Source organism: Salvia miltiorrhiza, chromosome 1 (assembly GCF_028751815.1).
Source record: "Salvia miltiorrhiza cultivar Shanhuang (shh) chromosome 1, IMPLAD_Smil_shh, whole genome shotgun sequence".
In the NCBI taxonomy this organism is placed as follows: domain Eukaryota; kingdom Viridiplantae; phylum Streptophyta; class Magnoliopsida; order Lamiales; family Lamiaceae; genus Salvia; species Salvia miltiorrhiza.
The window spans coordinates 51,421,809-51,447,905 of NC_080387.1; the positions used below are offsets into that span (position 1 = coordinate 51,421,809).

Here is a 26,097-nt window from a genome sequence, read left to right on the forward strand (position 1 = left end):
ATCTGAAAGTTAGAAGATATATGTATTTTTTACTTTTTCATCTAGACCGATTACTCTTTTTCCTTTCTGGTGTTTTTTTCATTGAGTTTTCGCCGGAAAGATTTTAAACGAGGCTTGGGCCAAGGGACTTATACTAATGGACCATTGGTATTGGGGTTTAGCTAGGTTTAGGAGATAGCCTATAGATAAAGAGAAAATATTCAAATGTAAGGCCATTCATTATCCTTCTTCAAAATAAATAAATAAATAATACAAAAATAGAAACTCCTTCTTCCTTTTCAAGCTTCCAATTTCCTTCTTATTTTGGAGCTCGATTCACCTCGAACTCATCAGGATGTAACTTTGCACGATAAACAACGAGTTTATATATTACTAATACTTGATTTTTAGGGATACTAATACTTTTTTTTAATTTAATATATATAAGCAATATTTAGATGACTTACTTCTAATTAACTTTGTATGGTATACTTTTGAAAAGTATCAATTAATTTAAACTAAATCTCATCGTTATAAACACGTTATACTCGATTAAGTCAACAATTCCTCACCATCGTCTATAATTTTATAATATTTCGTCGTTAAATATTTGAAAATTGTACTTTTGTTAAAGAAGAATAATAATTTTAAAAAACAAAAATAAATGAGTAAGTACGAAAATGAATAATGAAATTTAAAAGTACCTAAACCTAAAAATTCTAAAAGCCTAAAAGTAGTAGTATATTTTTATGAGGTCCACCAACAATATGTTCAGTATCAAAACTAGTTCAAAATAAATGCTTACACGACTTTGTTGTGAGTACTTGCTCTAGCCACATTTAGAAACATATAAATTGTAATTCCACAATAATTATGGGCGAGATGTTATATGTTCATACATTTTTTGTTCTTGCATTATTCACTTTTGGAAATTTTTTTATCACACTTATAAATAAAGTTATACGTCACGATTCATTCATATAATTTCTAAATTAAGAATGTAAGAATATTGAGTTCGTTTTATGAACGACGACTTATATATGAATATGAGTTATGAATTATCGGTGAATATAATGTGTGGATAAATATGAATTATATTATTTCGGAAAAAATTAATTATACAAGGACTAATAATGAGAAGATCATCAATTATCCACAAACCACAACCGAGCAACGTAAACTCAGATAGAAAAAATAAAACTATGGTAAATATCTCTAATTACTTCAAATGGTCAACAACACACTCGCAACATCAACTAAACATGTTTATTTTCCTAAATAAAGTATAAAATCGCTTTTCTTTCGATACAGCTGTCAATGTGATTATCTCCAATGTTCTATAAAATAATTAAATAAATAAATCGATTGATTTATTAATTACATATCACCAAATATTTACCAATAAATATACTAAATCAGTCCATTTAACTACGACATTTCACCCACCCCAATAAGTAGTCATCAGCAAAAAAGTTACGTATTTCGTAAATCGTAACCAAAATGCGACTTTAGACAATCCGCCTTCTCTCATAAATCTGATACAATAGTGAGTATAAAACCCCTCTTGCAGATACAATTCATTTTGTTTTACTTGTAATTCTCTCTCTCACACACACAGAGCTTGGAGGATCCGAATCGAGAGAAATGGGTCTCCGAGTCCCGGATCGGGTCGCTGCCATTGTTTCCTGCTTGCTCATCTTGTTCTCGTCGGTGCATTCCTTCTATCTCCCCGGTGTTGCGCCTCGTGATTTTGCAAGAGTAACGATTCTTCTCTTTCTCTCTCAATTCAGAGTTCTAGATCGAGGTTTAGCTGGATAAACCTCTGGCGATTAGATCTGTAGGTGGCGTATTGGCTTTATGTGGAACTTTGTTTTTCTCTCGTTCTGTTGATCGGTGGAGATCTAGGGTTTATGCTTATCTAGTCGGTTTTTAGATGATTTTGGACCGATCCGGGGTTTTTGGAGTCAAATTGAGTGTGAAAAATGGTTTTACTTTTTTATGTACATGGATAGGTGGCATTGGTGTATATGATTAGATCATTTGCTTTAATTGTTTTATGATGCTTGATGTGAGTGTTTGACTTAGGTGATTGGGGCTGCATGTTTTTCTTTCGTTCTTCTGCCTTTCTAGGTTTAACTGCTAATGTTTAATTCAGAAAAAAAATATGTAATTTTCCAGCATGTACATTTGTCAAGATGGTTGATGTTGGTTTTCGACTTGCTGCTAGTAACATTTTATGATCTGGATTTCGTGATGACCGGATGTCTTGTAGTAAGCAGGGTCAACGTGGATCTAGGATTGGTATATGTGCTGTATAAAGAGGCAATTGTATTATAGTATGTGAATACGGATTCAATAGGGAAAGGTGAATAAGTTGATCAAAAATATATTTTAATTTCTGAGCTCGATCTGGTTCTCTTAGTGCTGGTCATGAATAAAGCCCTTTTATTTTTCCTCCTTCAAGTTAGGCATTGTTGATCTAATGCAGAAGCGTAACTCTTTTATTAGATGCAAATAATTTACAAACTGATTCCTCTTATGTCTTGCCAAATCTCAGATTTCATCAATTGCTTTCTTTTTTTCTTTGAGATTGAACAAGCTAATAGTTAATTTTATCATTATAGTTGATATAAGTGTTCGTGAATTTACATATCTATTGGGTTAAGAAACATATTTTTTCAAACATCTGATGCTTGATAGCTATTTATTTCACATCTAGATATGGTGAAGAAAATGTCATGCTTTCTCAGAATTTATGCCTTCTCCAAGTGTAATGCTTTTCCTTCCCATTCATAACAGGGGGATGATCTTCAAGTGAAAGTGAACAAGCTGTCATCGACTAAGACACAACTTCCATATGACTATTACTTCTTGAAATACTGCAAGCCAACTAAGATTCAGAATGTCGCTGAAAACCTCGGAGAGGTGCTTCGAGGTGACCGTATAGAAAATTCAATTTATAACGTAAGCATCCATGACTTAATAAATACTGTGAGGCTGTTTACTCCTCTGTTTATCCCTCAGTTCCTCATACGAACTTTGATGATTGGTAATATTAGTTTAACATGAGGGAGGAAAAATCTTGCACGGTGGCTTGCAAAACTCATCTTGATGCTCAAGCTGCAAAGGATTTCAAGGAAAAAATTGATGACGAGTACAGAGTCAATATGTAAGTGCAAACCATGGACACCTGAATTCTCTCGCGCTGCTGCCCTTCTTTGTTGCTTCGTCATTATTTTGGCATTATCCATAATCTTCTTCTACTGTAGGATGATATGCTTCGATTGATTCTTCATGCTAACATCAGAAACTGAATCTGGATGCAGGATTCTAGATAATCTTCCAGTAGCTGTACTTAGGCAAAGAAGAGATGGAATTCCATCCACAACTTATGAGCACGGTTTCCGCGTAGGGTTCAAGGGAAATTATGCTGGGGTTAGTTTGTCTCTTCTTTCTTGTGTTAAAGATGTGTCTTATTTAAATGTATATTGCATACATATCTAATCGCTTTAATGCATGTAAATATTTTCCAGAGCAAAGAGGAGAAATATTTTATTCATAACCACTTAAGCTTCAGAGTTAAGTATCACAAAGATGCTGATACTGACACTGCTCGAATTGTTGGATTTGAAGTTTCCCCTGGAAGGTGTGTTGCTTTTTTTATTATAACTCAGTAACTCAGATTACTATGCATGTATAGAGTGACTTTTACAGTTGTTATTTGGAGTTTCTATGAGATAAAAAATTTATCATGTAGAGATTTTTCCACATCCATATACAGAATGCCTAAGGGTTTGCTTTGGGTCAACTTCTTCTTATCTGAAGTTATTTTTTCTTGACCTTTATTTCCTTTCTCCAATATTGGTCCTACAGCATTAACCATGAGTTCAAGGAGTGGGATGACAAGAACCCTAAGGTGCCAACATGCAACCAGAACACCAAAAATATGGTTCAGGGGAGTACTGTACCACAGGAAGTGGATAAAGACAAAGACATTGTATTTACTTATGATGTTACTTTCCAGGTATGAGTAACCCCAAGAATTTAAATCTCCTTTTAATATCTTCTGTTGTTCGCCAAAAACAATAATATGAGATGTGTTGTAGGAAAGCGAGATCAAGTGGGCGTCCAGGTGGGATACTTACCTCCTCATGAATGATGATCAGATTCACTGGTTTTCAATCATTAACTCCTTGATGATTGTCCTCTTCCTTTCTGGTATGGTTGCCATGATAATGATGAGAACTCTGTACAAAGATATTGCCAACTATAATCAATTGGAAACCCAAGATGAAGCTCAAGAAGAAACAGGGTGGAAGCTGGTTCATGGAGATGTTTTCAGGGCACCATCAAACTATGGATTGCTGTGTGTTTATGTTGGTACTGGCATTCAGATCTTTGCAATGACACTCGTGACAATGATTTTTGCATTGCTAGGTTTCCTATCTCCTTCCAACCGTGGTGGGCTGATGACAGCTATGGTTCTCTTGTGGGTTTTCATGGGGTTGTTCGGTGGATACTCATCTGCCCGTCTTTACAAAATGTTCAAGGGCACTGAGTGGAAGAGGAATACCTTAAAAACAGCCTTCATGTTCCCGGGTATACTCTTTGCAGTCTTCTTTGTGTTAAATGCTCTCATTTGGGGAGAAAAGTCATCCGGTGCTGTGCCTTTCGGAACAATGTTTGCACTTGTGTGTCTATGGTTTGGAATATCAGTACCATTGGTATTTGTTGGTAGTTATTTGGGTTTCAAAAAGCCCGCCGTTGAAGATCCTGTGAAGACAAATAAGATCCCAAGGCAGGTACCTGAACAGGCGTGGTACATGAAGCCAATATTCTCTGTACTTATTGGGGGCATTCTTCCATTTGGTGCGGTGTTCATAGAGCTATTCTTCATCTTGACTTCCATCTGGCTGAACCAGTTCTACTACATCTTTGGCTTCCTCTTCATAGTTTTCGTGATCTTGATAATCACATCTGCAGAGATCACAATCGTCCTCTGCTATTTCCAGCTGTGCAGCGAAGACTATCATTGGTGGTGGAGAGCTTATCTGACAGCTGGCTCCTCTGCTCTGTACCTCTTCCTGTACTCAGCTTTCTACTTCTTCACCAAGCTGGAAATTACTAAGCTGGTTTCGGGCATTTTGTATTTCGGCTACATGCTCATTGCATCGTATGCTTTCTTTGCCCTGACCGGAACAATCGGGTTCTATGCTTGTTTCTGGTTTGTCCGGAAGATTTATTCCTCTGTGAAGATCGATTAAATGAAACTTAGAAGCGCGAGATTCCGACAATTTCATGGGTGTTAAAGTCTTTGGGATGGAAGACAAGTGATATCAGGTACCTCTGATTTGCAGGATGAGCTTTTAAACTGTGTAAATGTTTACTGCTGCAAAATCTCAATTTTCTGTTGCCAATGTAGGGCTTGTCTTGTATTCTTAATAGTTTTTTCGCTTTTGTCGACGGTGACATCTCTTTTCTGGACAATTAAGATTTTGAAGAACTTTGATAGCAGACAGAGATCCTAGACATGCTGGAAGAACCAATTATACAAATTGTAGTTTAATATATATCCTGTTCTTCCTCATCATTCTATCCATCTTAATATTTATCTCGTCTTTCTTATCTGCATTTCCCTCTTTCTTGTAGCTATAAATTTCTACGTGCGGATTTATAATATTCAGCCAAAGTCGTTCAGGTAGAACATTTGTATCTATGAATTCAAATGAGAACATTTGTATGAATTTGTAATTTAGTTTTGTTTGACAAAATTATTGTTTCCTTTTTTTTCTTCTAAAATCTTGATATCATTGAATCTGAACTTACTTTTAGTCATTTTGTTTATCTTATGCAAATTAAAATAATTATTAAATAAAAGTGTATTTTATTATATTGAGCTACCAGCATCACATTTAAAATATTCATATATTATTTCATACCTTGGACATTTTATTACATTTTCAATTACGCGGCAAGTAAACCTATATTTTGTAATAATTGCGAAATATGCAAAAACAAAATGTTGGACTGGCGATAATATAAATATCATTCCGCAAGTGTGGATAGTGATTAGTGATGAATGTTGTACATATCAATATAAGTACCGCAGTTACAGTATTATGATTTTCTTACTTTTTGTTTCTTAAGTAAAAGAATATACAAGTAAAATACGAATAAGAATAAATAGATTGACGACCCTCAAAGAAAAAAAAAAAAGAATAAATAGATTGACGATAGATTAGGAACAACACATTCATTTGATGCAAATGAGATTAGTTTGCACCAAAATTTGGCTTATGTTGGAGATAATTTACCGAATCACCAATACCATTATATCTTTGACGCCATCTTTTTTAGAACCACAAAGAGAGAGAGAGAGAGAAGGCCCAGTTTAGATCAAACTATGGTTGGTATTGATGATAAAAAGTTCTGCAAAAACTTGATTTACAGAATATCTGTTTGCACTATGCGGATGGATTACACTCCACAAACACAAAAATTGTAATTGAGGATCAAAAAGCAGTGAGTGATTTTTGGATTTTGGATGTACATATTGTTATTCTCTAAATCACCTACAATTAGTTTTCGCAACGTTCGTCTCTCATCCCGAGCACGATCTCAGCTTCCCATTTCTCTGCCTGCACACAACAAACACACACTATCACCATCAAGCGTCTCTCTATGAAAAATAACGAAAAAGGAGTTCAGTTTCGAGATTACAGCATACCAAAATGCGTCCTTCTTCTCCTGCGCTAGTAATTCTTCAAATGATATGTCGGAGAAGTTTGCATCTTGACTCTCTGCAGGGATGCTGGACTTCGCTTTCGTCTCCATACACGCGCTGATTTCCAGCATCTTTCAAGATGAGGAGATATTAGGAAAATTGTAGCAAAATCCAGTGACAGGATGATAGAAAGTAACGTACGTACCCAACAATAAAAGTCGAAAGATAGTTTCACATAGTCAACATATGAATGGATAGAAAGCAATGTCTCAACAGACACTGATATAGGCTTGCATACATATATAGAGGTTGGTTATTGTGAGAACACTGCACTGAATGTATAAAGTCACTACATTCACCGTGAAATTAACTGCACTTGGTCATTCCATTTTGTCAACTGCAGTTAATTTCACAGAGAATGCAGTGTTCTCACGAAAATTAAGGGTTCTCATTTGAACCTCCCTCCTCTATATGTATATATATGCGAATGCCTGTCTTTCTAAATGTTGATACAAGTACATGACGAATAGTACCTTCTTGTATGCTGGAGAGACCTTAAGCTGGTCTTGAAGCCAGTTATAGACGAAAGCGTCTTCTTCTAGTCTCTTTTGCTCTAATTCTAGCTTGTATATCTATATACGACAAGAAATTGATTTTAGTAGATGGCGTATACGACAATATAACTCAGACTCAAGAGTGCTTTTCCTGCACCTGTTGACGTAGGCGGTCAAAGGAGGATCGGTCCGCCTTAAACAGTAGGGCCTTGGTGATTGTGAATCTCCTCTTGATGACTTCGGATCTGATATTTAGGAACATACAGTTAAGAAATTTAATTTAACTTATGATTTACATGATATGTAAAGATATACAGCACACGTACTTGTTTTGCAGCTCGTTTCTCGCCTCAACCAGGCAATTGACAAACTGTCCAACCTGCAACACAAAAAATCAATACAGAGAATTATTGACAAAGGTTAAGTATGCTAAGTGCTAGAAAATGTTTGCAGTAATAGATGGTTCGTTTGCTTTATTAGAGCTCTAAAGTTAGTGAGCCTTCTGAGCATCAAGGAGATTCGAGGCAACACATGGACGAATGTTAGATAATATAAAAGCCAAAATAAAAGTTAAAATTTCAAGCTGTTCAACTACAGCACGATTGCAAGTATCCGACACATTATTCATTATATCCCTCTAAATTCCGAAAAACAAAGAGATTGACGCGTGTGATGTGACAGAAAAGAGCATTTCATACTGTAAATTATGCATAAAGGAATTGGTAATTTATATTCATCTCTCTCTTAAAGGTAGAGTGGAATCTCGTTGTACCTAGTAACAGCTTTTCTCCACCAAGACTCGCTCGTCTAGTAAATTTCTTCACTTGAGCAAAAAATTAGTTCAAAGTTAAGCTTAGTTTGGCCCAAACTGAAATCTACAATGTCTCCCAATACTCAAACAGATCATGTTCCTTCATTTAATGAAAGTTAGCTTCTACTTTTCTTACATCTTAAAATTTGCACTGTTGCCTATATATATATATATATATATATATATATAATAAAATAGTTCAAGAAGGGATCTAAAGTCAACCTTTCCCAGCTACCATGCCACGAACTTAAGCAGTATGACTGCTTTTCAGCTCATTTTATTCAAAAACGTATCTAGCTCTGACCATCATGGTGTCCTAATCTATTTGATCCGTAGTTTTAGCAATAATCGCTTCTAAAACAACTCTCTTGTCCTTGATAATTAAGGATTTTGTGCCTGCGAAGATATACATCTACCCTTCAATTGCCTTGTTCTATACGGCAATGTACAGCACAAACTCAATGCTATTAGGCTCTATTCATCTCCACGGATATTCAATCTCAACACCAAAAAGTGTCCTGTTCTATTACACAGGCTTCTGAAGTGCTTAAGAAAATAGTTAGAAGCATAAAACATGTAGAACGATAATTTTTTTGTTTCAAGTGTAGCTGACCACAAAATACCACCCTATCTCCTGCAGTTATGGGCACATGTATTCAAGTAATGCCCATCTACCATATACGTAATAAGCTAGTAACGTGCACGGGTTCTGTTCAGTCCCAAAATTTTCAAGAAAGTAACTAATAATAGACTACAGCTACGCTTAACTAGGACATAGCAGCTAGAAGGCAGCCTGATATCGGAGTCACCTAAGCTTGTGTAAGTGAAGAACTCAACGCCCTCCATCAAATACACAATTATAAACAGCATGAAATCATGATAGGTTTTAGCAACACAACTATTTCTTCGGCCCTAACTAGATAAAACTCAACATATATGCTCCAAATCAATCAACAAATAATATATATCTATCTATAGTCTGAAATTCAAACCTACCTGAAGATACACACAGGTTCAATAGTCCTAGTGCAAGTGCAGTATATATAAATATAATCAGTCAAAACTAACAGTATCCTCACATAAATACTAAGGGCATTTCTCAACTCAACCTTGTAGCCTAAAGCATTGAATAAGAGTCTTTGACTACATTTACAAATCACAATCAACTAATTTGAAATTAAATATAGCTCATCAACAACTTCGATAATTTAATAGCTTAATTTACTAAAACTGATCAAGACTAACATTATCTTTAAATACTAAGGGCATTTCTCAATTCAACCTTCTAGCTAGCCTATAAGCATTAAACACTTTGAGTCTCTGACTATATTTACAAATCACAATCAACTAACTTGAAATTAAATAAAGTTAAAAAAATCACATGAAATCAACCACTTCAATAATCTACTATTAATCTAATAGCTTAATACCTGATCAAGAGTCAATCCATTTGATCCATGAGACTTGACGAGTTGATCATACTGCTGCTTGATCTTCCTCTGCGTAGCACTACAAGACTTTGTGAAAGGATACAAACAAACCAACTCTTCCTTATCTTTCCCTTCCCCCTCATTCGGGCCGGGCTTCTTCTTCCTAGCCCGCTTCTTCCTCCTCTTCTTATCTTCCCGGCCCGACCCGCTTTTCTCACCCGGGTCGTCATCATCAACATCCTCACCTTTACTATAAAGGGAATAATCCCATTTCGGCGAACTCGGAGGCAAGATCTCGAGCAGCAAGGAACGGGCCAAATTTCCCGGGTCGGGGTCGGGCTCGCGGCCCGTTTCTTGCTTCTGCTGGTGGTTCGCAGATAAAGATTGGATTTTTTCTGAGCCCTCTTCCCCCTTTCCGCCATTGCTGCTGCTGTGATTCTTCAAGATTGTGTAGAGGGTGAAAATGAGTATGGAGAAAGTGAGGAGGAGGAAGAATGAGAGAGACGAGCCCATTGTAATGTGGGAGAGGGGAGCTTGATGCGCCGAATTCTGAGTGGGGAGAGTGATTAGAAGAACAACTGGGGTGGCCGCCATGGGAGGGAAAAAAGTGGTGCGGTTTCTCACTGTGTGTTTTGCAGGATATTATTTATATATAAAAAGTGGATTTGGTTTTTTTTTGCATTTTTGCAGCAGGTGGACTGAAACTGCTGCTTATAAGATGAGTTTTCTTTTTCATTTGTTGTTTGTTTGTTTGTGTTTACCAAGTTTTTGTAATGTCATCTTTTGAAGTCTTGGAAGCTAATGCCTTTTTTCTACCTATTTTTTGTGTTGTACTAGGTTTAGAAATGGGATTTTATTTTTTTTCCTTTTCTTCAAAGATTATTTGAATTTTTAGAAATAAAGGCTGTATTTTTTATATTCCGAAATTGAGATTTTTAAAATATAATTTTATTATGATTCAATCTAGGGCTTTAACACAAAAAAACCATTAAGTTAACAATTTTATAAGGATTTTCTAGAAAAGTACGTGGTGGGGGCTTAAGCACCCTCCCTCACCTGGAAGCTCAAAGCAATGAGGATATTTTTTTTAAAAAATATATATTATTTCAGTTCTTGGAAATGGAGGCTCAAGGTTCTGTTCTTCTTGACCTAGGTTTTATTAGGTTTTGTAGAAATGAGATTCCTTTCTTCCAAATTGATTTGAATTTATGAGGAAAGCTAGGAAACTGGGCATTCGTGAAATTACTAAATTAAGCATTAAACTACTTATATTTATGATTTGGGATGCGTGCGTGAGGATTAAGTGTGTTGACCAGAAAGCAAGTGTATTTCTAAATGTAAATCATTCGTAATTAATTTCATTTAAGCAAGCTTGCATTATTTCGTACATAATAATTGCAAGAATTTATTCTTTGTGTCCACATTTAGGTTTTCCAAACTTTATTCTATGCTTCTAACTTATTTCACCGTTGTCATAGAAAATAAACTTAAAATAATACTAGTAATAGTACTATTTTTAGATGAGTTATTTACAATTATTTTGCCCTTTAACTATTTTGAGAGTATGAAATACAAAATAAATATTATTATTTCTTAATGCAACTCCCAACTCATGTGCAGATTTCTCTATGTGTGTGTCTCTATATATATATATAGGGTTAGGTTATATATATATATATATATGTATGTATATTTGAAACAATAAATATATATTTTGATTAATACTTCAAACTAGCCTAATTCAATACTCAAGTGTTATAACTAGAATCGTAAACCTAAAACCTCAATATTATTTGGATGAGAATTTGGTTGATTCTTATATGAAATTTGTGGTTGATGTATTTTTGGTGGTCTGATTATCAACCAATCTAATTCTAAAACCTGAAAGAATTTTTTTTAAAAATAAATAAAAATAAAAATAAAAATTCTACACATCCTTATATGTGGAATGTGGTTATTGTTTTGCATACCCATTGTTGTATTTAGAAAAAGGTGTGACCTAAATGCCAGGCATTTAGTTGATTTGTAGGCTGCCTACAAATATTTGTGTGATCTAAATTGAAAAGTGCATTAACAATGTTGTAGATATTGTAAGTTGGTATTCTTTCATTTCATTGCCCATCATATTACAGTTTTGGCAATATATTGCCTACCGATTAAAAGAATTTGGTAAATATCAATCCAAAAGATAACACCTGACCATAAATTAGACCATCCTATACATGTTAGTATTTGGTCAATTCAACATTTACCAACAAATTATACTCCTGGTTTATATAAGAACCAAACAATATAACTTAACACATACGTATATAGAAATTAACAAAGCTTGTCTGGATTTGATTAAACTCAACCAAAATGGTTGTTTGGATAAAGAGCTTATACGTTGTTTGAGAGTTTATTTTGCTAAACAATTTTCAAGTGCTTATAAGTTCAACCAAACACCCCCTAAATTTATGAGCCTCCGCTCGATAATAAATAAATCAAACTTTAACACTTTTTGCCTCGCCTCGGCTCGATCGTTTAATCTATCAACTACCATGTATGCTTATTTGATCCTCTTACTCAACAAACTATAATCCAAGAGCCAAGAAATCAAAATCAACAACCAACAATTTGATAAATAAATCTTTGATACTTGCAAAAGCGTTTCTTACAAATTTGCTTTCAACATGGGAAAATACAACCTCACAAGGCAAGAGATTGTATGCTCTAAAATACAAGAGATCTTTGCACATGGACTCATTTTGTCGTCGCAACGTGCATCACAACGCAACGATGAACGATGAACAATGGCGAAAACTATCTATATATACATGTTCGTGTCTCGAAATCATCTTCAAAATCTACTGTGGTTTTGGACTTAGATGGTGTGTGTTGCATGTATGTACAACTTCAACCCAGCTTAGCCCAAACAAAAATGGTTGTGACGAATAGTGTGGTGTGGGAGTGTACCTGTGTTGAAAGAAACGAGCGTTGTTTCTCATCAGCTGCAGATGGCCTCGACCGAGAGCTTCTTCATCACGTTCGGACATGGATCTCCCCCGAAGATCTCGGGTGTTATAGGCACAGCACAAGATTGTTGGCCGACACAGTACTGCAAAGAAGGGGGAAGGGCCAAAATCAGACACGAGAAATAGTTTCTTGAGGCAAAATCTCGTGTACGGTGCATCCACCCTAACTATACTCAATTAGGGTTCATTAACCATTATTAATGCAGAAAGTGGGAAATGTTGTGTAAGATGTAATGAAAATACCCTCTCAAAAACGTCGTAGGAATGGAAGGCGTGGCAGCTCCCCTGTCGGAAGTTACCACAGGAGCCTTCAGGCGTCCCAAAGCTGGCAAACTTGATGGATGAGATCTTCTGACCAGAAGCACACGAGAGGTGAGCTTTCGGCCTCAATGGTTTGTCGACTTTCCCTGATGACAGCATCTGCCAGTTCACTAAGGTTGGTTGCCATTCAAATATATCAGAGCATACACTCGCTACTTCCCTTTTCACTAGAGTGATCCCGTAAGGATTCCCGCCCCATTCTTCAAACAGGACCAACAGATTTCCGGATGGATACAGCCAGGAACGAGGGACGTGGTACCTAGAATGTGAAAAAAAAAATCGAGTCTTATCAAATGCATGTTCTATCTGAAAGAGGAGTATCTTGGAGCTACATGGGATTTGCGTTTACCATCTCTGAGAAGCTTCGCCGCAGTTGGTCAGGCACTTTTTCTCGTTGAACCACCCTGCGTAGTTGCAGGGCTCGCAGCCGTCAGATGCTTTGTACTGGTTCCAGTAGCGTCCGATGCTGTGACCATTTATCCACACCTGACCTTTACTCATGGTATTCATATCCAAAGCCAGAGGTTCGTCTCCTTCTGGAGCGCTGAAAGTTGTCTGGAAAACGAAGAGGAAAGAATATTGATAAGTAGCTTCATGTGAAATCAAGAAGTATTCTATAGCTGACTAAAAGAGTCTTTCGCCATTACAACAGCCAAACAAGCTTAGTGCTCGTTTGGTTCAAGTAGAGGAATGGAAAGGGAATGGAATCAAATAAAGGAGTGGAATGGTAACAATAATCATTACTTTTATTGAGTGTTTGGTTTAACAATGGAAAGGAATCATTAAGTAAGGGATTCCCTTTCTTTTGATTCCCCTCTATTTTAAGGGGTAACAAATTGGGTGATTGGATTACCCTCAAGTAAGGGTAATGATTATCTCATTACTCAAACCAAACAACAAGTAATGGATTCAATTACTTGATTCCCTTTCCAACCTCTAAAAACACCCAACCAAACGTGGGCTTAGATGAATCCCCAATGACGACATATCAGCATCTTAATTTCCTCCAATACTCTCACATGTGAGAAAATATTGCTTATATTTACATGAATGCTAATTTACATGACTAAATTAGGCATGGTATACACCATTCATTTAGTTTTGAGGCACACTCCGGTACATCCACCCTAATGAAATCCTAATTATGATTAATGAATTCTAATCAGGGATTAATAAACCCTAATTGGGATGGAAGCACCATACATCCGACTGTACACAAGTTTTTGCCTTTCTCTGTTGTGTATTTACCTTGTACCATGTCAATGGTAGCCTTTCGCTAACATACGACCCTTCAACCCATTCTACAGAAGAGCTTCCGCTGAGTGAATGAAGGCTAAGAGATTCTCCTTTTAGACCGACCTGTCCAGAATGAGGTCGAGTTAACAAACGGGAACACAGGCAACGGGTGGGAGAATAGTACATGTTTTTGTAAACTAACCGTATAAGACCATTTTTGCCATGTTAAGTCTCTTCTCCCCTCATTGAGACCACTGAGTGAAACAGGACCAAGAACTCCAGCATTCCACGTCTCGAAATGTGGGCCAACATTCTGAGCTCATGCACATGAAGAAATGTGTAAACAAGAATAATCCATGCTATAGACACAATCAACTACTAAATTCCTAGACAGAATGTGTCTTGTTCAAATAAGATAGGCTTGCATGTAGGCACGAGGTAGAAGACATACTGGGAGACCGACAGCAATGCTCAGCAGCGAGATCTGGTTTAATCCAGCTTTTAGAGGCACGCTGTCAGTAAAAGTCAATTTGGGATGTTCTAGACTTCCATAGGCAGTTCCTGTAAGAGGTTATGTCGAAATTTAATTGGTAATCAAAAGCAGTTTCTTTTTTTCTTTTCCCATAGTGATTAAGTTGAGCCAGAATGCTTTACAACACTTTATTTTATCTATTAAATCACCCACCTGAAAGTTGTCCGTTGATAAATACATGCAAGGCATGGCCAGCAGACGAGACTGTAAGAACGGGAGGCTTCCCCCCTCTAAAAAATCCTTCGCTCGGGTCAATCTCGACTCTGAATAACATAAACAAACAAGATTAAGGTAATATTGAGAAGTGAAAAGAAGGCCCAATTGTATACATTGGCCAGTTATTATATTGTTTAAGTAAATATACATAGACAAGACTTACTCTGTTGTATACCATAAATAGTCAGTGTTGTCTCTGGTGGTATTAATCTGCTCCACCAATCCAACCATCGTAAACGAGTCATCCCCATGTGAAGCAGCCTCTTCGTTGTACGACTCCCAATCAAATCCTTTGCTGACAGGGGTCATCTTCATTTGTGCACTTTGGGCACCAATCTTCACCCCAAATAAAAAAACATACGTGTTATCAAGATGCTCCACGAATACATCTTTTCTCTCAATATAAAAAGCCATTTCTTACCCTTGCTGTATTATAAACAGTATTCTTGCAATCAGGAAGGATGCTGATAGACCAAGGAGGTAAGTTGTAGTGCCCATTCGCAAACGCCACTTTAGCAAATGAATGCTGATTATAATTTGCAAGAAAAGCAGCACAAGGACCAGACTTCGATTTGAAAACATGAGCCTGCACGGAAGAATGTCACGTTTTGTCGTGTATAATGGAAACGAGGATGGGAGAATGGTAACGAATCAGACCTCCTGATAGTTTCCGAGTGGCGTTACTGTAGGATCTCCAGATATTAGAGCTGGCTCACAGAGCTTGATGGCTCTATGCAAGTCTTTCAGATGACCCCACTTAGGCTCCCTCAATAATCCTACAACCAAAAAAATGAACTGGAAGTCAATCACTATATCTGGAGCATAGAACTTCAATGGAAACAAATTCTGTGTACGAACCATATTCATCAAGAGGCGCATCATAGTCATAGCTAGTCGCGATAAATGGACCACCAGCAGTCCGGCCGAAGTTCGTACCTCCATGATACTGATAGAAAAGGATGTATATACACTTAGCTAAAACAAAACTATTATAATTTTTTTTATTCAGCATGTTTAGAGAAAAAGACAATTTACCATATAATAGTTAATGTAAGAACCTCCTGTCTGAATAAATTTGGCCACGGAAAAGGCCAGGTCTTCAGCTGGCCGGTATGGAACCGGACCTCCAAATTCAGTAAACCTGTAGAACGATATTGCAAGGCGTTATTTTCCAACCCCAATGAATAGATTTTCTTGAAAAGAAATCAATTTCAGTAAGTACCAGCCGGTCCATGCTTCAGTCCACATCTTCGGTTTGTAAGCCTTATTGGGCGAGAAGTAATCACAGTAGAAACCATTGCACGTATTAATCTGCAAAGGCAAAGCACGAGTATAGTTGGACGTCAACAACAATAGTATAAAGCGATATCATAAAGCCAGAGACCTTTGGATTAAAAAATAATTCCTCTAAAGATAGGAGTGATGGTTGAAAGTTGAGCATGCTAAGTTTTATAATCAAGAAGGATGATGTGCACACATTATTAAGTCTGATTATTTAATTAGAGACAACTAGCAAGATTGGCATGTGCAACAGTAACAAAATCTCAAACATGATTGATGGCCATGGATGGGGACAAGAAACTGTACAAAAACAAAGCAGCCCACTACTAAACAAGCTACGATAACATGCACAGCATAACTGAGAAGAGAAAAAAGGGAGCAACACTAACAATTGGATCGGGGGCGTCGTCTTGCTTGCACATGATCCACGGGACACCAGTGCCGAGACCCACAGCCATTTTTGCTGCCCATTCTGTGTAAGCCCGCCCCGGTGCACCTAGCTCGTACTCCATGGGTCCATACTCATTTTCAATCTATCACACATAACATAAACACATCATTTCATTTTTCTTTTTGTTTAAATGGCCCTCCTATTTTACTTTCAGAAAATTCAATGAGAGCATTTTGACTACCTGAGATAATATGATAGGACCTCCCTGAGTTTCATACAACTTTTCAGCCTTCATCATGTTCACAATCTTGGTTGTGAATTTTTGCATTGCAGCCTTTGGTTAAAGCATTTTCAGAAGCACAAACAAGAAAAATCAATTAGTTCATGAGGAAAATGAGCTTCTAAGATATCAATCTATGGAACAAAACTTCAAATGTCAAAGAAACTGAAACAAGATTCCAAACCTTAAAAGGCTCGTTATCTGTCCTGAAACTAATGCCTGGTACATACTTCAACCAAACTGGAAAACCCCTGAAATAGGAAACAGCACACTACTTCAATTCTGCAAGAAATAGATACTCATTTTTAGAAAATATCCCTAGCTTTTTGTTCAGTATCTTTACCCAAAATTCCATTCAGCACAAGCATAAGGGCCAATTCTGAGATGGGCATAAAGCCCAGCTTCCTTCACCAGCTTGATAAACTTCACTAAATCATATCTCTCCTCAAAATAATACTGCAAAAGATTCACAAGAAAAGCATACCAATTCAACCACTGAGAAAATATAAGCGCACCTCATACACACACAGTTCAATATCTCAGAAAGCTGAAAATGCACATCAACCTTTCCAGGTTCAGGCTCGTGCCCATTCCAAAAAACATAAGTCTGAATCACATCTACTCCACCTTCTTTTGCCTTCTGAATAAGATCTGGCCACATCTGCAACTCCCAAAAGGAATTACTATTAAAATAAATAATTCTTTACACAACATGCAATTAATGGGAAAAACTACAATTTCTCAAAAAGAAAGATTTGGGGGCTGCATTGGCAATTTGGCATTTACATACCTCAGGAGTGCTTCTTGGATAGTGTATCGATCCTGAAATAAGAATCTTCCTCTGCCCATTAACAGAAATGGCCTTCGAATCATAGGAAACAGAAGCTTCTCCACGAGAAACCCACACCAAAAACGCAATGCACATTGCAATATTCCATCTCAAACCCATAATGCCACCAATGACAGAAAACCCTTCTCCAAGATTGTATATTTAGAAAGCAATGAGTTTCCTTTTCTTTTCTTTTTCTTGTTTTCTTTATTTTTTATCACCTCCCCACTTATCTTTGCAAAATATACTTTGATTCTTGCTATCTCTTTTCCCACTTTATTCTATGCTTCTTTCAATTAGAGAGAGAAGGGGGAGGGAGAATGCAGCACAAAAAGTTGCAAACTTTAGCAGCAAACAGTCAGGAGAAATGAGGCTAACAGCTGTTAGCCTTGTCCTGAGTTTTTTCCCTTGTTTGCTTTTTTTGCTCCTCTCTATTTAAGAAGTAATAATGAGAAGCTGCACACGCATTAAAGTGTGTTTGTGCGTGTTTTATTCACACACTACTCCGTTAGTGAGAATGTGGATGCTTGAAGCTGCTTTTGAGGACCCAAAGTGTAGGTTCTTCTTTGAAAGTGAAAGTGGGACCCAATTTTTCAGACTTTTGGACCCACCAAAATAACATGGGTCCTACCTTTTTGGAATCTACTTCTATAATTTTAACTTCACTCAATAAAAAATTTAATAGATTAATTTTTTCATAACAATTTGTATTCCATTTTTGACTAATTTTGATATATGGCAATTTTTCATGTATTGATCTTTGCCTTTGCAAATAAAGATAGTGGAAGAAACAAAACTTCAAAATAACCTTAGAATACACAAATGGTACATTTAAGGTGGGACCTCGTTAAAATTTATTCAACAAAATTTAATAGAAAAAAATATGGAATGAAAAAAAATAGTAGTTTTAAGTACAAATTCTAGAAGTATATATTGTAAAAAAAAAAAAAAAACAAGATTAGGAACAATCGAACGGGTAGTCATCCACCAATAATTTCTACTTTATAATTAACCATATCATCAGTAATTTTATTATCTTCCTAGTATACGAGATCGTGAGAAACATATATGATATTTAGAAAATTGAAAGCGCACAATCATATATTAATATATATGAAGTCCGATTTCAACTAAATATGATCGCACTCTTTATCAAACGCCAACTTAACGATTGTAATACAAGTCAAAAGTTCTGCCTCGAAAGCGAAATTATCTTCTTCCAAACAATGGAATCAACTCATGTTTAGATATTTGGATTAATCTATAATTTGGAATCTTTACTTTTGTTTTTTAAGTTTTGAAAATTTTTAGTGCATTCGATTATATACAATAGAGACCAAAATATGTGAAATATATATTCAATTTAGGAGCTGTATATTGAATTGAATTTGTCATGTTTAATCACAAAGGTAGCTTTACTTGTCATATACTCCCTCCGTCCCATTATTAAAGACACACTTTCCTTATTGGGTTGTCCCAATAATAAAGACACATTTCTATTTTGGGAAAAAATTAGGGCTTAACAACACCAATTAATTTAACACTAATTAGACTATAAATAACTAACCAAACCCTAAAATCTACAAATTTCATCCGCCTCCCATCTTTTTCTCTCTCTCTCTTGAATGTTCTCCCCTCTCCGGCGAACAGCACCGCCGGTTCCTCCCTCAAATCTCCGGCGAAACAACGGTAGGCGAGCCCACCATCGGTCTCTCGATAGGGTCGTCATCACCCTTGCTGCCGCCAACCATAGCTCGCCAAGAAACATGTAAAGCTCCATCTTCCCATGGTTAGCCCACAACCACATCTTTCCATTTCTCAAACTCACCAAGAAACTCCATTGAAGCAGTCGAGCTCCATCTCCACCCAAACCCCAACCTCCCTCCTCACCTCCAGCTTCTCTCGCATCCTCGCTGCTCTCCTTCTTGACCTCATAAGAGAAAATCAGCCATGGCTTCGTCGTCTCTCTCTCGTCTACGGCGACCGCAGCAAAGCTGCAACCACGATTGAAAGTGGAAAATGGCGATTTCGATTTCGATTGAATTGTTGATGAAGACCTTTCCCTTTTCTGGTTTCGATTTTGATTTCTTTTCAAGGATGAGAATGAAAATTGCTTTTCAAAGATGAGATGAAAAATTACTTTTCAGAAAATTGAAGTAAGACCTTAAAAATGGCGATTTCAATTTCTGTTTCTTGATGATTTGGGTGTATGATTTGGGGGTTCCAAATTTGTAGATTTATTTCTTATTTGGGTGTATGATTTTGGGGATTTCAGATTTATTTTGGGGATTTCAGATTTATTCTTGAAGTATTTTCTCTTTCAATTTGGTTTCATTCTTTCAATTTTGTATACAGTCACACTTACCATTAATTTCCATCTGCAAATTGACAGGCCTCCATAATCATAAAACCTCCCAAGAAATCACTCTGCAGCCGGCGAATTAGAGAGAAGAAAAGAGAGCAAAGCGTTCAGATAGAAATTGCATAATATAGTCAACATTAAACTCTTTGGTCCACACATTTAAAATCTACATTAAACTCTCTAATCTATCCCCCCTTAATCTCCGTGCCCAAATGAAGTGTGTCTTCATTATTGGGACGGAGGGAGTATAATCTAACATTCATTATTTATAAATAAGTCATACCCTTATTGCTCCCCTACTTGTGCTTCTAGAGCTTCATCCAATAAAAATATTGAAACTTATTCATTTTGTTTTTTTTTTTTGGATTTTGCAAGCATTCACATTTTGCTCACTTAAATCTCGAGGAAATGAACGATTCCCTCCACAATATATGTTTTAAAAAAATTGTTAGTTAGCAATTAGGACCAAACCCACAAAGAATTGGATCCCACATAGACTTTTAGCTTCAAATATTCAAATTAAAATTTTAAAATGTTGGGGTTTCCTCCTCCATTCAAGTGAGCTGTGGGAAAAGTTTGCTCTGATTCCCATTAAAGCAGTAAAAAAATGAAATAAATACAAAAGAAAAACAAAGAAATGAAAATAATAAAGGGGTGTTTGGCTGTTGCGTAAAAGCTGTGCCTAAACGCGGTTATTGGTTATTTGATGTACAAAGATTCTTTGTGGTCAATCCCAAGGTAAATAAAATAAGGTCGGTCGGTCCAATTCGTTCATCTGTTACGTCACGCTCGAAGCAGCGCGTTGTAATACGCTCGGATCTCCGATGACGGCGATCGGGACGTGGATTGCACGTGTTGTGAGAGAGCGTTTGATGGTATCTTCTACATAAAAATAATTATTTTTAAAAAATAGGTTCTTAAAACACGGGGCGTTTGTTTGTTTTAGTAACTTTTAATTGAGCAAATAATATTTTTATTTGCTTAAAAGAACCTTTGATCTCATGTGTTTGTCACAACTTAACTATGTCACATTGAGCCTTGTAAAATGTCTTCAGATTAGGGGAAATAATAATACTTTTCACATTGAAATGTGTTTTTAAGGGTTATTTGCAATTTAATACTTAGTTTCTTAGATTAATTATAATTTAGTCTTTATTTTTAAAATTTATAACTTCCTCTGTCCCACTAAAAGTGACATGTATTCCATTTTGGGTCGTCTCACTATAAGTGGTCTATTTCTATAAATTGAAAAATTTAATCTTAAAGAAGGTGTAAGCCCTATCTTTTTAATCAATTTACATATTCTCCTTAGTTCTCGTGCTGAAAAGTTTTGAGCCACTTATAGTAGGATGGATGAAATAGTAATTAAAGATTCAAATAATAGATTAATATGATTCAAGAGTCCTTCATCGAATTTCAGCGTTACATAAATGTCTAAATCTCAAAATTAATTTTCAAAAAATGGATAAATGTAAATAGTAAAGAATATTGAAATTATATTCTTATTGCTAAATTTCAAATATTGTGTCGGAATTGCAAATGACCCTAAAAAATTAGGTAAATTACCAATAACACGTTTTTGTATTAAAATAGGCCGATCTAGAGATTTGTCAAAGATATTCCATAGAGTAAAATGTAATCTACATATGTAAGTTCTATTAATTTAAGAGTCCACGCAAATTAAATCTAGATCATTAATATTTCATCACGATTATGATGCATCACTAAACCATAAGCTTGTACTGCATAATTTTTTTTTTACTTTTTAAAGCAATTTAATTTCGTCGAAGCTCTATGTTATCACTCATCTAATTTTGCTTAACAATTAACATCCTCGTCCATTATATATTATTACCAATTAAATGCATATATCATAGTCATGTTATATATTGCGCAAAGGGATAGATGTTTTCAAGGGATACATCATTTTCTTGAAGTGATCATGACTTTGAAGAGCCAGCTCATGCATCGCTAAGCACTTTTGTTTTTGTCGAATCTTTTATATGATATACATATTTAATAAATTTAACATTATATTTTACTCCTTATTTAATGCTCCAATCTTGAATTTCTTTTTAATCAGAGTTCAAATTTGAGATTAGTAATTAGAACTTAGAAGTGGTAGGTCTAAGATGATTAAATATGGGGGGTACGAATAAGTCTTCCGTATTCGTAGGTTTAATATCCCAATTCTAGAAATTAGAATCACATATATATAGTATTGGTTTAATTGGTACAAATTAAATCACATCAGCTTATTAATTGTTCTATCACTTCCAAATTAAGGGCAACTAGCATTTGCATCCCGTGCATTGCACGGAAAAATATTTTTTATTTTTATATTTATATAACATTAATACTAATTCAATTATTATACTTTTTTTTACTTTTGGGGAAGGGGGAGCGGTGGGGTTTGAACCCTGGATCTCACTACATAATAAACAATAATTTTAATTAAATATATTTGAATTGAATATTAAAAAAATAAAAAAAGAATTCACAATTATAAAATTTGATATTATGAAAAACAAAAACAAAAAATAAGTTAAAAAATTAAAAATAAAATACTAATTAAAATATATTTATTCAAAAAAGATGAGAGAGGAGAGAGAAATTTATAAAACTTTAATATTTAAACAAATTTAATTTTTATATTTTAAATCAAATATTTTCATAAAATATACTCCCTCCGTCCCACGAAGCATGACACAGTTTCCTTTTTGGGCTATCCCACAAATCATGACACATTTCTAAAAATGACAAAAAATTTACCCTTTATTCACATTTTCACTTTTTCACCTACCACACTTAACACACAAAATACTAATTTCTTAATTCTCGTGCCGAAAAGAAGTGTGTCATGCTTCATGGGACGGAGGGAGTATCATATTAAAGCTCTTATCGTGATCTTTAATTTGATATACATATTAAATATTTTATAATTAATAGAATTTCACAATTTTAGAAAAGAAATGTAACAACAAATAAGAAGTTAAAGAAAATGAAAATAAAAATATATATATAGTTTAAACATAAACCTTCAATTTTATTATAACTACAAAATTGCCACTCAATTTTTAAATTAATTTGAAATTGATTCAAATTGGAAACTCCCTTTTTAATATAGTACTAGCATTTGCACTCGTGCAACGCACGAAAATATTTTTATATTTTATTATATAAAAAATTAATTATCATTTGATTATTATATAAAAATTCTAAATATAATTAAAAATACTATAATTTAAGATAAATATATTTTAGTTTAATATAAAAATAATAAAGAATAATTCATATTAATAAAAATGATATTATGAAAAAAGAAAACAATATAAGTTAAAAGACAATTGAAAAAAAATAGATTTATTCAAAAAAAAAAGGAGAGAGGAGAGAGAATTTTCTTAAATTTTAATCTTTAAATAAATGTAATTTTTATATTTTAAATCCAATATTTACATAACATATATCAAATTAAAGCTCTTGTCATGGTCTTTAATTTTATATGCATATCAAATGTTTTATAATTAGTCGAATTTTATAATTTTAGAAAATAAATAAAATAGAAAAATAAGAAGTTAAAGAAAAAGAAAAAGAAAATATGTATAGCTTATAAATAAACCTTCAATTTTATTCTAACTACAAAATTGCCACTCAATTTTAAAATTGATTTGAAATCAATTTTAAATTGAAAACTCCCTTTTTAATTTAGTATAGATAGATGAAGGATTTATTTAGGGGCTTGATTGAGACCAGTGACCACCTAAAAATTAGGATGGGAGATGAAATTAGTTTATTATTACTATTATTATTATCTAATAATTCGTGATCCGCATCATATACTATATTTCACTAACAAGATGAATAAATTTCTTATACTAATATATTTTGCATGGCAATGTCCCAATCATAAGATAGATCACTTGTCTATGTTACGTACCCAGTACTCCATCAACGAAAAAGAATCTCATTTAAGAGTGAACACATATTAATAAAAGTATTAAAGTTGTTGTAAATAAAATAAATATACAATTTGTAGGGATAATTATGTTAGTACAAAAAAGTATAATAAAAGTACATTATTAATTAAAATATAGAATAAAAATACAATTTATAGTTAAATATATGAGAGATGTATAATGTGATGGTTCAAAAAAATAAAATAAAATTATTTTTCATGAATTAAAAAAAGAAAGATAAGTAAAACTCTTTTTTGTAACTCTAACTTTCATAAATAGAATCTATAATAATATAGTAACTCTAACTTTCGTAAGTAGAATATATATTGAGTTTATAAATTTGAACTAATTGTATAATATATTACTTCCGTTCACGAAAAGTATGATATTTTTGTCATTTTGAGTGTCCATAAAAAGTATCACAATTTCCATTTTAAGACATGATCCCACCACTTTTTCTTATCTTTTACCTTACAAATACCTCTTATTTACAAAAAAATCAATCTTAATTCAATTTGAACCATTCATTTTAAATTTTGGTGGGATCATTTTTCCACTACATAAAAATCACCACCATTTTTATTAAATTTGTGTCCACCAAAAATGTCATACTTTTGGTGAATGGAGGGAATACATAATACTCTTTACGTCCCCCAAATAACTTTATAGGAGGAAGGGGCACAGATTTTAAAATAAAATTGTTAGGTGTATTGAAAATAAAAGTATTGTAATTAATATTGAAAGTGGTGAAATATGTATGATTAGTATTATGAATAGTGAAAATATGAAAAATAAGAATAAATGAGATATTATTAGTAGTGGTGTAGTGTCTTGAAATGAATAAAAAGTTGTTTGAGAAACGATAAAAAAAAATGAAATTCTTTGAGAAGCGGAGAGAATATATACATATACGGTTAGAGCCGTAAACAAACCAAGCCGCTCGCGAACTATTCGGAGCTCGGCTCGAAAAAAGCTCGTTCAAGTTCGTTTAGAGAAGCTCGATAAATAAACAAACCAAACTTGAGTTTAGTAGTATTCGACTCGTTAGCTCGTGAACATGTTCGTCAAGTGATTCAACTTGAAAAATAATAAATTATTAGTAGATACAACTTATATTTATCCACTAAAATTAATAATAATTGTATTAAATCTCTAATTAAATTTGTTTGTTATAAGAAAATAATATATTTACTATTTTGAATAAAACAATTTATTTTTAAAATAAAATAATAAATATTTTGAATATAAATATAAAGTTTGAAAGTTCGTATAGGCTCGATTAGGCTCGTGAGCCTCAAAGCATTCGGTAAGTAAAGTTTGGAATTCGATTCGATACTAAACAAACCAAACTTGAGCACACCACTATTCGGTTCGGCTTGATTCGATTACACCCCTATATACGGTGGTTTTTATTAGAACTTCTTCTATTTATATCAACGAAATATGATGCACTTTATTTGGAGTGGTCTTTTCGTTTCCTTTCCTTTAATTATGTATTTTTTTAGTTGTTTTTTAATCCTTTTTTTCCTTTTCTTACTTCTCTTTTCGGTGGTTACAACTTACACGAGGGAGTTTCAAATTCCTTCCAGTTTGGGTAATGTGAAAAGGAGAGGATGGATTTTGCTTGCCGGGAAGATAAAGTTTTTCCACTAAAAAATTTAAATTATGAGACATTGTGAGATCTCATCTATATATCAACTAGTATAATATTATAAAAGGTCATTATTTCAAATTTCACGATATTGCGTGGATTGTGTTTTTATTTATTTGATTACTTGTTCTAGTTTAAACTAGCTTGATCGTGGATTTGTGAATAGATTGATTGATTAATTGTAATATATATTTAATTTTATTATATGATATATATAATTGCAACAATAATTTATTGATTTTGCGATGCACATGACCTGCATCCACTACTAACCAACAACCCATTACTATATGTACATAATTGCGTCTACCTATAACCCACTCGCCAAACAAAGTCTTTATTATCGTAATTATTGGACCCCTATTTAATTTTGTTAGTTAAATTTAGACAATCTCACTACTCTCAATTATATCATTATTTGTTTAATTAAGTCTGTGTTTGGATATTTTACTGCCTCTTTGATCGTGTGATAAGATGTACGTATATATATGGTGCATATAACGTGTTCAAAAAATTATACGATGATCCTA

The 26,097-nt window shown here is 34.3% G+C and overlaps 3 protein-coding genes across 4 annotated transcripts; 1 reads left to right on the forward strand and 2 right to left on the reverse strand.

The window, feature by feature from the left end:
- The first annotated feature begins 1,414 nt into the window (after positions 1 to 1,414).
- Positions 1,415 to 5,569, forward strand: LOC130991491 (transmembrane 9 superfamily member 7-like). Its single transcript, XM_057915749.1, has 7 exons — positions 1,415 to 1,737; positions 2,779 to 2,943; positions 3,039 to 3,148; positions 3,306 to 3,414; positions 3,513 to 3,625; positions 3,853 to 4,003; positions 4,086 to 5,569. The coding sequence occupies exons 1-7, from the start codon at positions 1,624 to 1,626 to the stop codon at positions 5,241 to 5,243; spliced, it is 1,920 nt and encodes a 639-aa protein (XP_057771732.1). The 5' UTR covers positions 1,415 to 1,623; the 3' UTR covers positions 5,244 to 5,569.
- An 800-nt stretch (positions 5,570 to 6,369) lies between these two features.
- Positions 6,370 to 10,368, reverse strand: LOC130991502 (uncharacterized). 2 transcript variants are annotated; one of them, XM_057915768.1, is made up of 6 exons: positions 9,499 to 10,368; positions 7,584 to 7,636; positions 7,415 to 7,502; positions 7,237 to 7,335; positions 6,707 to 6,834; positions 6,370 to 6,617 (listed from the first exon to the last, which is right to left on the reverse strand). In XM_057915768.1, exons 1-6 carry the CDS (start codon positions 10,090 to 10,092, stop codon positions 6,581 to 6,583), a joined length of 999 nt encoding a protein of 332 aa, XP_057771751.1. In that variant the 5' UTR covers positions 10,093 to 10,368; the 3' UTR covers positions 6,370 to 6,580. The 2 variants fall into 2 exon arrangements, with proteins under 2 accessions (XP_057771751.1, XP_057771743.1); XM_057915760.1 differs by having other exon boundaries at positions 6,370 to 6,834.
- Positions 10,369 to 12,113: 1,745 nt separating this feature from the next.
- LOC130991515 (beta-galactosidase-like) lies at positions 12,114 to 18,100 on the reverse strand. Its single transcript, XM_057915779.1, has 19 exons — positions 17,560 to 18,100; positions 17,335 to 17,430; positions 17,113 to 17,225; positions 16,954 to 17,020; positions 16,731 to 16,823; positions 16,488 to 16,631; positions 16,040 to 16,128; positions 15,853 to 15,958; positions 15,676 to 15,763; positions 15,475 to 15,593; positions 15,239 to 15,403; positions 14,981 to 15,153; positions 14,755 to 14,864; positions 14,521 to 14,630; positions 14,272 to 14,382; positions 14,082 to 14,192; positions 13,183 to 13,388; positions 12,756 to 13,092; positions 12,114 to 12,595 (listed from the first exon to the last, which is right to left on the reverse strand). The coding sequence occupies exons 1-19, from the start codon at positions 17,716 to 17,718 to the stop codon at positions 12,485 to 12,487; spliced, it is 2,508 nt and encodes an 835-aa protein (XP_057771762.1). The 5' UTR covers positions 17,719 to 18,100; the 3' UTR covers positions 12,114 to 12,484.
- Between the last annotated feature and the right edge of the window lie 7,997 nt (positions 18,101 to 26,097).